This window comes from Struthio camelus, chromosome 5 (assembly GCF_040807025.1).
Source record: "Struthio camelus isolate bStrCam1 chromosome 5, bStrCam1.hap1, whole genome shotgun sequence".
Lineage (NCBI taxonomy): Eukaryota > Metazoa > Chordata > Aves > Struthioniformes > Struthionidae > Struthio > Struthio camelus.
In genome coordinates, this window is record NC_090946.1 from 55,611,157 (window position 1) to 55,625,498 (window position 14,342).

Sequence of the window (14,342 nt, forward strand, 5' to 3'; positions counted from 1 at the left end):
GCCGCAGGAAACTGTATTTCGTCTATTTAAAAGTAAAATTTAAAGTCATCCATATTACTAAGAGCAGGTACTACCGATTGATTATACAGAGCAACTGAGATGTAGTGAGGTAAAGGTGAATCCCCCAAGCCAGCAGGAAATAATGAAATAAAATGCAAGTCCAGTACCATGTTCACCAAGGCTGTGGCTCCAAACCCTCTTCTAACCAAGCTTCAGTTGGGCACCTGGAAACGATCAGGGTCTCACAGCTCCTCCTTCCACACCAGGCCTCACAAGGCTGCAACCCCTCACCCCGACCGCCCGTCTGGAGCCGCTTCTCCTGCCGGTTGCTCCTCGCTTTGGCAGCCGTGCTGACGCAGAGGCCCAGCCGACAAGCGTGGCTGGATCCACGGTGTCATCGCTGCGTTGTCGCCGTGCTCCTCGGCGCAGTCGTGGCCAAGCTCTAGAGTGACGGGCGAAACAGGCTCAAGAGAACAAATTTGTGCGAGCTCCATGCACAGCCTCACCAGAGAGGCTTGCACCAATGGTCAGGAAACTCTACAATGTGCCATATGAACTCTGTTGCTAAGGGTCGAACTCATATACTGAAAAGCATGAATTTTCTCCTAAAATCCTGACACTGGCTAAAATTTATGAAATACAGAATGCCTGAATTTTTCAATTGACTTCTGCTTTGGATCATTTAAGGCTCATGATTTCCAGCGTCTCTTCGCCTCGATTTCTTTTAATAGTCAGTCCAAGGTGCTTGTTTTTGTATCAAGGAAATCGAGTTGCTTCTGTCTGATTCCAAAGGCTGCAGTTTTTAGTATAGTTTTTAATATATATTTAATTATTTGAGACTTGTTATAAAATCATAAGAGTTGTCAGCAATTTGAATGACCTAGCTGCTACATAAATAGAAAAATCTGAGTATGTAAATACATGACAAACAATAGTTAGTATTATAAGCATTAGGACAACGAGGTTTAATCAGTAGTGCATCAGTGAGGGAGTCAGTGTCATCTGGCTACCTGTGTGGTCTGCCACGAATCATTTCACAGTTCTGTCATTGTAAGTAAGAGCTAAAGATAAGTCATGTTATGTTATAGCTAGCATTACAATAATTCATTTTACTATAGCACTACACATTTTGTATCTGTAAGATTTGACACCTATAACTATTCTTACATTGATTTTAAGTGCTTTGTTTTCTAAATTTTATGAATTCTAAGAATATTTTTTGTATTTTAACAACCTTTTAAAAATGTATTTTGGGATTTTGGTTGCCTTTAAAATGATTTTTAGGTCTTTAACTCAACACAGAGCTTAATAATGCTAAATAAATAGAATCAGATGTCACCAAAACATTAAATGAAAGGAGGGAGTGGTGTTAACCAAGTTAATAATGACTTCCAGAGAGCACCTCCTTGTTCAAAGCATACCTGGCAGGAAGGGCATGTTCCGTACACAGTTAAAAGGCCATAATCTTGCAAAGGTTTGACTTTGAAGCATGTGACTTCAATGACTTTGATTATGCATGGAGGACAAGGTTAGAAAATACCAGGATTAGTTAGGGAAGGGCTAGGTTCTGCAACATTCTAGGCACTTATTACTGTACCCAAATCTTTGTGTTTCCATTTTAAAGAAAAGACTTTACAAATGCAGTTGTCCAGCCATGAGGAGGCCTCCATAGCTAAGTTTAACTGAAGTTTTTAAGAAGTAGTGTAGAAAAGCAAGTATTGCAGAACTGTATTCCCCTTAACTTTCTGTACAGAGCCCTATTGGGCAGTCAAGGTAGCAAGGGCAACTGGGTCACATTCATACCAGCAATTACCTTTTCACAATTAATCCAAAAATTATGATTTCCAAAGAAAGGTCAGCTATAGCCAAGTATTTCAAAAAATAAGAAGTATTTTTGGATAAAGAAAGCAAAAACACTTAAGTTCTAACTTGGTCCAACAGTCTATATTTCTGAAAAGAAAGAAGGCATTTTGGATTCTTCAATCCATCCCAGCAATTCAAGTTTCCGGAAACCCTGCTTTACTAATATATATGCCACATGATCAAAAGTGAATGAAGATTATTCAGAATTTCACCAACTATTTCCCTTTTTTGGAGGTAGCTGGCATAAGCTCTTAAACATGACCCTTCAGAGGTTCATACGTATATTACACTGAAGAGCTCTTTGCCCGCAGGGTCCATTATGAAAAAAAAACAAAAAATTACAGGAAGAAAAACAGAGCATTCCACTACTTTCTCATCTCTTTTTATTTCGCTTACACCCCTTTGATCCCTTTGAGGTTTCCGTCAAAATATTCCTTCTCCTACTTTTTACACTACCTTCCACAGCTTCCCTCCTATGGGAGTTGATTTGCTTTTGAGGGGGAGGTCTCTCTAAGTAGCACCCTGTGCTTCAGGTTCATGTAAGCTATGAGTATACAGCTTTGCCTGTGTTGCTGATGGTTTATGAACCAGCCGGAGTAACATATGTTCAGCTAACTTAATTGGCAATTGTTTAGTTAGAGATAAAGACCCCAAACCTATATAATTAAGGTTTGAATAGTCAAAACCATGACTGTGTAGATTTCAGTACTCTAATGTAGCATATTGATACTGGGGATGCTGGCCACTTTGACCTAAGCAGTCAGTCAAAAATCAGAATCCTGTTAAGAGGTTTCCAGTATGAGAATAATACTGGAAATAGCTAACTATTCCTTCTACAGAGTCCTGTTCACTTGCAAAAAAGCACAAATTCCCATTTCCATTTGCAAAATCCTGTATCTCGTAGATGAACCTGACATTGTAGGCCTCTGTAACTGAGGGAAGGAAAGAGCTCTTCATGAGCTTATGTTCCCCTGAGCAACCATTCTTGCTTTATTGCTTTGTTTGTTAACCAATGTATCAGCATTAACACTTTTGTGTCAGAGTTGGGTAAGAAGTCAGAACACTGCAGTCTTTCCAGCCACCAAAAATCCCAAGCTTGAATGAATTTTTCCAAGAGCTGCAGTGTTAATGAAGCCAGATTTCCTCTGAATTTGTGTTCTAGCCACTGAACGCTATAAGTCACTATTTTCCATATCCATAAACCTTCTTTGCATAGTCCTCCCCTAGCTATTTGAGATGGGCAAGAGTCCTGACTGCAGCTGTGTCTTAGCTACAGGTATACAGATTGGCCAAGAGTGGCCAGCTGACTGCTGCCTCTTGGAAGGGTAAAAGCTAAGTTCTAGCCGTGTTTCCCTCTGTGGAATATTAACAGGGGCTCTCACCCCAAATATTGTTTCACAAAACACTCAGAAACTTGGTATCTTTGACGCTTCTGCTCCCATGTCAAATTTGGCCTAAATTAGCTAATGGCTTCACAAGTAGCAGGGGAAGAAACCACCTGAAAGGAAAGTCATTACCTAAGCTTTGCTTTCTTAGTATGCTAAGATGATGTCAGCCATGCTGAAACACAAGGAATGTATGGTCTCTCATCACCAGAAACTGTCATATATGTGAAAGCTATTTTTAAGAGATGTAACCAATTACTAATTCCTGTCCAGTGGTGCCAGAGAACTTAGACTTTAGCTATGCTAAGTCACCTTCACCTCATAATGTTTGTGCTCTTATGTAAGCGCAAGTATCCATATCAGATAGGAAAGAGGTTTTGAAACATGAATATACTGATACAGTGGCAGTTAAAACCGCTTTTTTTTTTTCCAACCGAAAATGCTCAGTCATGGTCTCTCAGCCACTGAGATGTTTTCTTTTTCTTTCCCAACCTATGAAATAATTTTGCAATACTGACAAACTCGCAAATGAACTTCCAGAAGAGCCCTGCAGAAACTCTGCATGTCTGCCAGCCCTTGGGAGAGGACCAGTTATGTACAGATTATTTCCCTTCTATCAGTGGGAATATTTTGCCTCCCTCTCTCCCGCTACCTTACTGGCAGGAATAAAAGGGGGCTTTAGAATTATGGATTTATTTTGATTGTAGTTCTAAGCTTACTTGAGACCATTTGCAACACATGGCAGAATATCTTGCCTAGAAAATACACGAGGTGAGGGAAGAACATGATCCAATAGCCTTCCAACACAGCTAGTTGCTGGCATACAGCGAAGACTTTAACTTGCTGCTGACCTTGTCCTGCTGGGAGAATAGTCTTTTCCTTCTTCTTGTGACCCATCTCCTAATATTGCACTTTGAAATTGAGTGTGAAGAATCAGATTTAATTTGCTAGAGCATCCCAGTGTATCATTTCTTTGTGATAATGCATAAAAATTATTCAAAGTGACCGAATTCAGTTTTCAAGAGTTCACAAACAACCCTGTGCTTCCACTTCTTTCTTAAACCTAACTATAGATGAGGCCCTGCGACTGACTAAAACCTCTTGTGTAACTTCCAGATAAATTTCTCTGTGAGGCTTCTTTTTTTTATCATTAATGATATATACTGCGTCCTGCCCCCTTTGCCTTGCCCCCCAACAATCAATCTTGTGATGCCCAGTGCAAGATAAACTATGTCTCTGAACTGGGAGAACAACTCCTAACCAGAAGATACTTCAAACCCATCAAAATGTACTGCACTATATTGGACCAAATCCAACAGAAACTCTTTTGTCCCTGGTTCTCCTTGAGGGTTTCATCTATTCCTGTGTCTTACTGACTCACATTCTGCATCTTTGGCTTCTCTCTGTAGAATCTTTTCCTTGTCAGAAACATCCAGCAAATTAACAGGGATCTTTTCCATTTTCACATGCAGAAAACCTAGGACTTTCTTGAAACCTGCTCTCAAACAGGTTTCAACCACTCCCACCTTTCTTTTGAAGTATAGTTATCATGGCTTCAGTCCCTGAGAGGCAGAAACATTTCAAAACTGATACATGTATCTTTTTCTTTTTTTTGCACCAGGCCACTTCTCTAATAAGGATTTGTAAAGCACTTAGAAATGTGTAGGATTATTCATTATGCAGTTACTTGCTACAATGAAAGCTGGTAATCAGTTTGATAATCGAAAGATAATAACAGCTTTCCAGATTCTGGAGTGATATGTATTTGCAGTCACTGTCTCCATTCAGCAAATTAGGTGTAAAATTACAGAGTCTCTGCTTCCTAGTTGTTTTTGAACATGTCTGGTCTAATAGCTACCATGTTGTGCCAGGTTCCACTTTTCTGTGTTTTCCACAGATGTTGTTCAATAGCCAGATTCCTGTTATTGGTTTAAATGTCCAGATTAAGTGTTGTGAAGCTGATGCTTGCATTTCCAAGCTCCTCCTCTTCATGTGTGAGCTCCCATCTTCAATCATCCTCCTCTCTCCCAAACTGGGAAAGGAGATTTCACCATCTGTCATGGTCTGTGCTGGCCAGCATGTTATTTATAACCACGCTTTTTGTGTCCAAATTTTTTCCAGTATCAGCTTTTAACATAATTACTACTCTCTAATTTTGCATTATTGCCAACTGTCCCTGCTGATGGACTATCTCTCTTTCTAATTGTTCACAAATATCGCATACTAGATGCGGATTCCATTTCATCACACGCTTTAAAACATGAGCTGACAAGGATCATGAAGATTTACTTCTTAATGGCTATTTTACTCTGGTGAAGGGGAAAACTCATGATATACAAATTATATTGCTTTGCAGACCTCCTGTGCTTCCTTTCACTGATCTTGACATGGTTTTAAACCTATAGATTGGTCCTCTGGCAGCTGACTATTACGCCCTTGCTAGTATCTTCTCACAGCAAGAATACAAGTCTTTGCAAGTCTTCTAACAAGCCAGCTAGTTTCTTCCTTTCCCCTTTCCTTCTAGCACACAGCTGGGCTCTAGCAAGATAGCTGCTGCTACCTGGTATGTTACGGGCTTGTAGGTGATCTGGGTAAGTCACTTTAATTCTGGGAACAAGTGGTACTGTGCCATCAACACTGTCTATAGCTGCTGGAGATAGCCCATTCTTTTTTTTTTTTTTTCAGTAATCCATTTGGACAGTGAGGTCAACTTCAACCAGTACAGTTTTTCCTTCCACCCACCCTGTCCCCCAAGACAGTAAACGTTTGTATTGCTATAGCTGGGTAATTTCATTCCTGCCCCATGGACACAAACAGAATAAAAGAAACACATAAAAATCTTATCTTACTAAAATGCTTTTTCTGGCTCAATTCCCCATCACGGTTGCTTATTTCCACCGTGGCACGGGAACTTTAATTTCCTTCTGGGGCTTATTATTAGCTTCCCTCTTCAGTTAGGAAGTTACAAATAGGCCAAAGGTTTCCTGATTTCCTGCCATTCCTTCCCCTGCCACTGTTTCCAGTCAGTTCTTCTGATCTGTCCAGAACATTTGATTTCTAGCCTTTTTATCTTGCCAGCCCCAAACGGGAATTTTCAATTTCAGACATATTTTATTCTGGTTTCTTTTTGTCAGTTCCTCAGTTCTCTATGGATCCCTTAAGTGAAACTTCAGATCCAGCTTGTGAAATTCACCAGTTTCCTCTGGGGAGATCTCCAGCTCATGTTTCAGGCCTTCTCTTCATTCCTTTTAGCCGTTTTAATTTCTGACACCACCGTTAACACTTTCAAAGGTAGTTCAAAGGAACAGCAGCTTACTATGCATTTCCTTGGTAACTGCCTCTAATTTTTAAAACGGTATGAACCAGCACTTGGTCAGATGTCGGGGTCCCAGAAGTTGTTTCTAGACAAGGAAAACCTGTGGACGCAGTTGGTTGTTATTGCTTTTCTAAATAACCCAACCACTAGGGGGGAAAAAAAAATCCAGTTTCCTTACAGATCAAAAGTCGTTAAGTGGCAACTCCTTAAACATCGCTCTGGCTCCTTTCTGCTAGCCCGTAGCTAACATCTCGGCCTGTGCAGGGCAGGTGGCAGCAGCTGTGCTCCCAGGTCGAGCTGGGCCCCCGGCAGCAGCACGCCTGGCCCTGTGCCCCGTGGCTGCCGGGTGGCGCACAGCACGCGTGACTGTCCTGCTGAGGCCCAGCCCACCGTGGCTGTGCCATTACCAGAGCAGGACTGGGCCCCAGGGGGAGGTGTGAGGGAAAGGCCTGATGGAGCCCTTGGAGCGGGAAAAGCGCTTCTGGGAAGCAGAGGCAGGAGATGGAGGTGCGCATCTTCAGCAGCGAAAGGTGCCTAGTATTGCAGATCTAAGAAAATATTAATTTCTGTGTACACTGGCTGCTTTTAAAAGTTACAGGTGTTTCATACCATAGACCTATAATTATAAAACTCATTATGGATTAAATCAAAGTGTGGGTAAAGCATACCAGATTCTCCGTGGCCCCCAGTTAGCTAAGAGGCCCGAGAAAACCAGAACAATGCTGGTTTGAACATTGACCAGAACGTTGAAAAGGAAGGGATTGAGTTTGAATAGTGAAAGATAGGAGGTGGTTAATTTTGTCCAATATTTCTCCCCTTCAACAACTATCGTTATGTTAGTCTTGGCATTTGTGTTCTTGGAGAAGAGGTGGCACATCAGTGTACTCTCTTGGGTGGAGAGGGGAAATGAGTTGTTCTATATATGCGGAGATGTGGGATGCTTCAGGAAAAAAAAGCAATGACTAAAAAACAGCAGTGGTTATGGTAAGGTAAGTATTTCCACAGAGGCTGAAGTCCATAGGGAAGCTTGGCAGTTATTTATTGCCCCAAAATATCACCTGTATAATACATCCTTCCAAATTGCATAGAGTGACTAAATCTGGATCTCTTGACATGAAGAAATGCTACTGCCTGGCAATATAACCTTTACTTCTCATTGGAGCAATGTCACAGCACATCACTGGGACACACAGTACTACTTAAACCTGGCCCAAACTTATAAACTCAGCCTGTGCTATACAAACTACCTCACCTTAGCCTTAACACTTTTCTCAGAGATATTGCCCGTGCTTACCTGTAGGCCATGAGCACATATTTCATGGCTCCTGACAATCCCTGCAGGACTTCCCTGCCTGTGTGTGTCCTGAAGTGGAGCTAACCCATTGCTGGTAGCAGGGTGACAGCTCCGACGGCTTGCTCCGACAAGTGCCGTTCCTGTTCAGTACGTCATACATAGCACAATTAGTGGCAATTAGCAAACGAGTGGAAAAACACTGATACTCAAAGCCATGAAACCTACCCGAACCCTGCACAAATTGCAGCACACCCTCAGAGCCCTTTCTCACGTCCACTCCTACTGGTCGCTGCCTGTTTTAGGGGATTAAATTCAGTCTAGCTTAACTTGAAATGCGTCCCGCGATGTGAAAGTTAGGAAGAGGGGGCGAGCGGGGACCGGGACGCCTTGCCGGGAGGCGAAGCGCCGGGTTACGGCGTGGCTCCGGGGGGACGGGCGGGGGGGAGGCGGGGGGCAGGCCGCGGCGGAGCCGGGCTCCCGCCGCCCGCGTCGCTGCTCCGGGCGGCGGCGGTGCCGGGCGCGGCCCGCAGGGCCCAGGCCCGCCCCCGCTACCAGCCGGAGACGCGGCCAGGTGTGCGACCACCATGGAGCCTTTCAGTGAGGAGCAGTCCCGAGGGTGGCCCGGGAATGGGCAGGAAGAAGCCGCGGCCCCGCCGCCCCCCTCCCCCCCCTACTCCGGGCCCCCACAGCCATGAGCGGCGGCTTCCTCCTCCCTCCCTCCGTGCAGCTCCTGGCGGACTACAATTCCCAAGGTGCCTCGCGCACGCGCTAACCTAGCCTGCCGGCCCTGCTGCAGAGCCCGCCCCTCCTGCGTGGAGCTCGCCCAATGGGAGCGAGAGGAGGGCGCCGGGCGGCGTAGGTTGTGCCCGCCGGGTGAGGGGGGGAGGGGCCGGCAGCAGCTGCGGCGGCGGGAAGGGTTGTCCCAGGGCTCGGCGGCGGGGACGATGCCGGTCCATTCCCGGGAGAAGAAGGAGACCAACCACGATGAGATGGAGGTGGACTACGGGGAGAACGAGGGCAGCAGCTCGGAGGAGGAGGAGACCGAGAGCTCGTCCGTATCCGAGGAGGGGGACAGCTCAGGTACCGCGGCCGCCCGCGGGGGAAGCCCCTCGGCCCGGGCGGGTGCCGCGGCGGTTCCCGCAGCCGCCGGCGCCCTCCCCTGAGGGGACACCGGCCTCGCCCTGCCCCCCGCTCCGGGGGCGGCCCCCCCCGCCGCCCCCCGCGTGCCGTGACCCCGCCCCTCCCGCCGCCCCGGCCCCGCCGCCGCTCCCCGGGCCGCCGGCCCGGCGGTGGCCGTGGCGGGGAGGCGGGAGCCGCAGCCCCGCGGCGGGCTGAGCTGAGCTGAGCTGAGCCGAGCCGAGTCTCCTGGTCCGCAGCCGGCCGCCGCCCGCGCTTGGCGGGCCGGGCCGGGCCGCGCCGCGCTGGGGGAGTGCTGTCGGCTGTGCCCGACTGGGCTTGAGTGCAGGGCCGCTGCGGGGGGAGGTGCTCGCCTGAGGTCCTCGCTTCAAGAGCTCTGTGTGTGTGTGTGTGTTTATGTAGACACGCGCACACACACAAACACGCACGATCTCTTTTTCTGTTTGTGTATAAAATGCGTATGTGTATTTTCCTTTACGCAAAATCATCAGCCTCAATGAGGTTTAAATTTTCTTCTGCTCACCTCTTGAGGCCTGTCTGTGAAGTCATGCCAGCACTGCCTGCCACTTCTGCAAAGCTTTTATGCCTCTACCCTATTGAAAATCCCGTCTTCTCTTTCCCGTAACTTCATCTGGATTGTAGGCAGAGATTGATGTTAGTATGTGAAATCCAGGCTTTAAAAGGACTACCTTTTCTCCAATTTTCTCTGTGTTAGAAGAAAGTTGTCTATTCCAAGGTCCCTTATAATTCAAAGGGCTGAATTATAAGATGGCCTTTTGTTGGGAAAAGTACTGATCATCAAACATGCACACTACTAGCCTGAAATCACCAGGGCTCTATAGATATCTGCTGATTCGGGTAGTATCTTTGTCACTAGAAGTGCTAGCTGAAAAACACTGAGAAACTCTGATCCTGAGGTGTGTTTCTGGTAGTTTCGTCTGCCATGATCCTATCCCACGCTTGCACCTGCACACTGACCAGTGTTATGAGTGCCAGGCTTGGCACTGTGCAAGGAGTGGCAAAATATAAATTCGACTAGTTAGCTGTGAAATTACATTTTTAGCTATTTATGTGGACCAGTGATTGTTGTACCTGAGTGTGTTAAAATTCCCAGTGTACAGTTAATTCCTTCGTCATTTGATGTTATAAGATCTGGGATGTCTTGGATGAAAAGTTCTGTGGCTCTTATATTCACACTGACTTCAGTTTCTTGGAAAGCCCAGCTCTGGCTCCTTGTGGACTCACACAGCGTGACCATGTCTGGAGCAGTGTGTTAGCTAACAAGGTGCTGGAGCACTGCAAGTGTGGTACAGGGACAGCCAAGTTAGCTCTGCAAAAGTAGAGTGAGGACTTTGTCCTTGCTGGGGAAGTGTGGCTGCTGTACTGGGGAGGAGTATAGCCGTGCCCTTAGGCCTTACTCTAGGTTGATGCTCAGTTTGGACAAGAGGTGGTCCTCCAGTAGAGGCCTTGGTTAATCTACTAATCTAGGTAATCTGCCCACAGTTGATATGGAGCTTTATATTTTTGGTTTTGTTTTTCTTCTTCCTCTACCCCATTCCTCATCGTCCCCCCCCCCCCCCCCCCCCAGTTCCTTTGAGCTGGAAAATATTGCTAGTTGAGCCCCATTTTACAGTTTAGGCTCCTGGTCCATGTCTGTCCACATGAATCAAATTGCAGGCTGCTATGGTCCTGCCTGTCTTCTCTACGCGCCCTTCCTAGTATACCATACTCTCTTGTCCCCTTTCCTGCATGGTCTCCAGGGCTTACTGAGCCTTTGCATGCTAAGCTGTCAGAAAAATAACCCATAAAAAAGGAATAATTTTCTTCCAATGTACTATGTGAAAATGACTTAGTGAAGAGACTGGTGTGTGACAGTGGGAGGCACGAGGGACTATGTAAACCAGCAGTTAGATTGGCTTCTGCTGCTGTGGAGCTGCAGTTTTAAATTGCCATTGTGTAAAGATATGTAAATACCTCCAACTTAAATGATTTAGTCTGACACCTACTCGTTTTTGTGAATTTGGGACTAATGACTTGCATGGGTTTAGACAAGAGGTCTCCTGGAGCAGGGAGTTCTTAAATTCTGGGCTGTTTCCTTTTCTGAGGGAACATCTTGCTTCTCTTGTATAGTGTGATAGCGTGCAGGAAATCTCTTCAGTTAGCGAATGGTGGACCACATCCAGGTGTGGGCTTGCAAAATTATTATAAACGTAGTTTTATTGGTGTCTACATAAGTGAACTACTTTAAATTGTCTGGCAAAATCAGAATATATAAGCGGATAGTGCTGAGGCCCCTACATCTCTAAAGTAGCTAGGGTTTAATTTCAGATTTTCTAGCCTGATGCTAGAAACGTATTTCACTGGAAGCTGCCTCAAGGAAAAGTCATTATTTCAAGTCCTTTTGTTCTCCACAGATGTTTGAGCACGTTTGTCAGGTACCTGCAGCAAAGCTTTGGAGTCAATTTGATAGGAAAAGAATTTGATTTGTAATTACCAAAAGTACTCCAAAATGACCCAGTGCATGGAAAGCTGGGCTAGTTATGGGGCAGTCTTCAAAACTCTGCCGTGGCTCTGCACTGAAACATGAGTGTGGGCACAGTTTTTGTAAACAGGTGGGCCCAATTAATTGCCCCTTACTCCCTTTCTGTCAAAATGATGCAGTTTAAAAATAAAACTAAAAAAAGTGCTTCAACTGTCTTGGGTTGCTTTGATGAAACCCATGCAGCGTCTGTGTGTGCTGGTGGTTATGCTGGAAGAAAGGCAAGCTTGAGTGAGGGTATAGGGACAAGCAGCTGGAGGTGAGGTAATCATATCTTGAACTGGAAAAGCATATCCTTGTTTGCATAACAGCCTGCTCTCTTCCTTTCAGATATGATTTATGAAAGTAAGTATCAATTTTTTATTATTAGAAGCATTCATGAGATAAAATGGCAATACAGCATTCTGGATAAGAACTTCATGGAAACAGCTCTTCCCTCCTGGAGGCAACTATTTTTCAAGAAGTACCACCATACATAGTAGAGTGAAGTTTAAGTCTTTCAGGGGAAAACATGTAGAGTGTAAAGGGGGAATACAAGCTTAACATATTAATTAGACAGTAAGTGGGTGAGACACAAGGTGATGAAGGACTCCTCAAGGAGGTCCAAGAGCTGCACTGCAATGATAATCCCTGCTAGTCAACCCATCTTAGACTTCCAGTTTGTGTTGTAGTTAGATGTTGTCTGGGAGTGCCCATTTTTAGATTAGCTGGAGACAAAGAATGTCTTTTGCTGTGTAAGAAAGGGAGCTTGGTATGAGAGAAGTAAACTTAACTCTCTCCTCCAACTCCCTGGCTCTAATGAAAAGAGAACTGGTTTCTGATAGTTCCAGCCACTGACTTTGAGGTTGGTTCCTTTTCAAAACTTGCCTTTGCTCCTGTTTGTAGCTTTGCAAAGTAATATTCTTAAAGGCAAATTTTGAAGTTTGCATGTCCACAATGACACTTCAGTTGATTTCTTTTTTTTTTTTTTTAATTGAAGGCAAATAATTCTATTGTCTTGCCATTGTCTTGATGTCTTCTGAGATTAGAGGGAGGAAGAGGGAGGAAAACTTTGTTTTAAGACAATATAATCTGTGGATAGTTCTTTAAAACAAAACAAGAAACGCTGCATATAATTTCTGCTGCATTCCATGGAGAACTGCTTCTAAGGAAAAACTTAAATAGCAATGATTACAGAAAACTACATGCTTGTCTCAATGTCTTGACAAATATGACCATGTCCCATGGAAGCATGTTGCTTCTACAGATGTAAAATGATAAGCACAGTAAGAAATATATCTTAATTAAAATCAATAAGAAAAAGAAGAAAAGATTTTGAAGGAAAGGATTTTTTTTGTTAAATCTGTCTTTGCTTTATTTACATTTGACTATCTTTTTTTCAGTAGGTGCCTGAGAATAAAATATGCAGTTAGAAAATCAATATATCTTGCCCTTGAGAACTGGTGCTATTTCTGTCCTATTCCTTTTGATAATATATATTTAATATATGGGTTTTGTTGACCAGGGTATAGAATAACCTTTTAGGGATGAATAAAACCACAAGTTATGCTGACCATCCCAGATGAGAATTTGGACATTTTGTGGAACGCTTTTATGTAGGCCACAGCTTATAGAAAAGCTATTTTAGGCACTGTTACGTTTTAAGTACCATTTCTTTCTTTCTTGCCTTTAAACTAGGCTGCCCTAGTTACTCTGAGTTGGACTACTTGGATATAGTAGGAAAAGCATTACTGTGATTTTTGGAAGTTAGTAAAAATTGCCCCAAATACTTCGCGCAGTGTGAAACTTTATGGGAGCTCTGAAATGTTGAGACAGTCTGGGCCTAATAGCTAGCGTTTTAATGTAAAATGAGGACTCATCTGTAGTGATAGATATTTTTCAACTGAAAAGCCATGAGATTTGATCTTAAAACCTCTCACTTTCAGGACTGCATGTTTTCCAATTTGTATGTTGTTTAAAGCTTTGTGGAAGAAGTACTGGGGAATGGTCTATTAAAGATATTTCAGATCTCTGAAAATCTTCATAATTTTATGAATCTTTATGGGAAATAGCTAATAGGCAGAACAGAGGTGAAACAATTAAAGGTTGGGTTTTTTTGGTTTTTTGGTTTTTTTTAGCATATGAATTGCCATTCAGTTTCCATTACAGGCAGAATGTAGCCTTCCAGATAGAGAGTCAAATGTTTTTTCAGTGTATGCAGAGCTGAGAGGAGATGAGAGCTATGTTTTATTTCAGTATCTGCAAGAGCAGGCTGTGCTCTCAGATACAATTACATTATCTTTTTCTTACTGCAGGGTAAAATTTCTAATCTGTTTTCTTTGATTTGTAGTCCCTAAAAATACACAAACAACAAAATCCATGTTCATTTAAGGCAAAACTTCTGAATGAGTTACTTACTGAAACATATTCAGATCCTTAAGTGTAGCTGGAAACATATGGGATGTATTAGAGCTTGAGAGTAAAGTGGGAGAACTATCAAGGTCACAGCGCTCATTCCTGTCTAGCCTCATGAGGAGGTTCCTTCAAATTTTAGAGAAACTTTATTTTTATAGCATGTAAATTGATTTAGGCAACTTTAAGTTGCATGGTTGCCACATTCTGTAAATCTGGCCAAGTTAAAAGTTAACTAATCAATTTTGGCTTGAGTATTACTTTGGACACCACATGGAATTTTGCTCTTTAATCTGATTTTCAGTCTTATTCTGGGGTTTCTGAATCTACCATATTTTTGAAAACTATATTTGAAATATGGTCTTTCAACGGCCTGATATTTTCCTTCCCCTGCCACTCCCAGTGCACCAAGCATTA

At 43.8% G+C, this 14,342-nt stretch overlaps 1 protein-coding gene and 1 long non-coding RNA gene across 3 annotated transcripts in view; one reads left to right on the top strand and one right to left on the bottom strand.

The window, feature by feature from the left end:
• LOC104141566 (uncharacterized) lies at positions 1 to 8,598 on the bottom strand. The gene is made up of 4 exons (XR_011141581.1): positions 8,546 to 8,598; positions 8,084 to 8,151; positions 7,859 to 7,998; positions 1 to 442 (listed from the first exon to the last, which is right to left on the bottom strand). It is a non-coding gene; the product is annotated as an uncharacterized lncRNA (long non-coding RNA).
• Positions 8,419 to 14,342, top strand: part of BRMS1L (BRMS1 like transcriptional repressor) — a 24,886-nt gene continuing 18,962 nt past the window's right edge. The window contains exon 1 of one of the 2 annotated variants that reach the window (XM_068946470.1): positions 8,419 to 8,938. In XM_068946470.1, coding sequence (XP_068802571.1) covers positions 8,803 to 8,938 — 136 coding nt within the window. In that variant the 5' untranslated portion in view covers positions 8,419 to 8,802. The remainder of the gene's footprint in view (positions 8,939 to 14,342) is intronic. The other variant, XM_068946471.1, reaches the window with a different exon arrangement.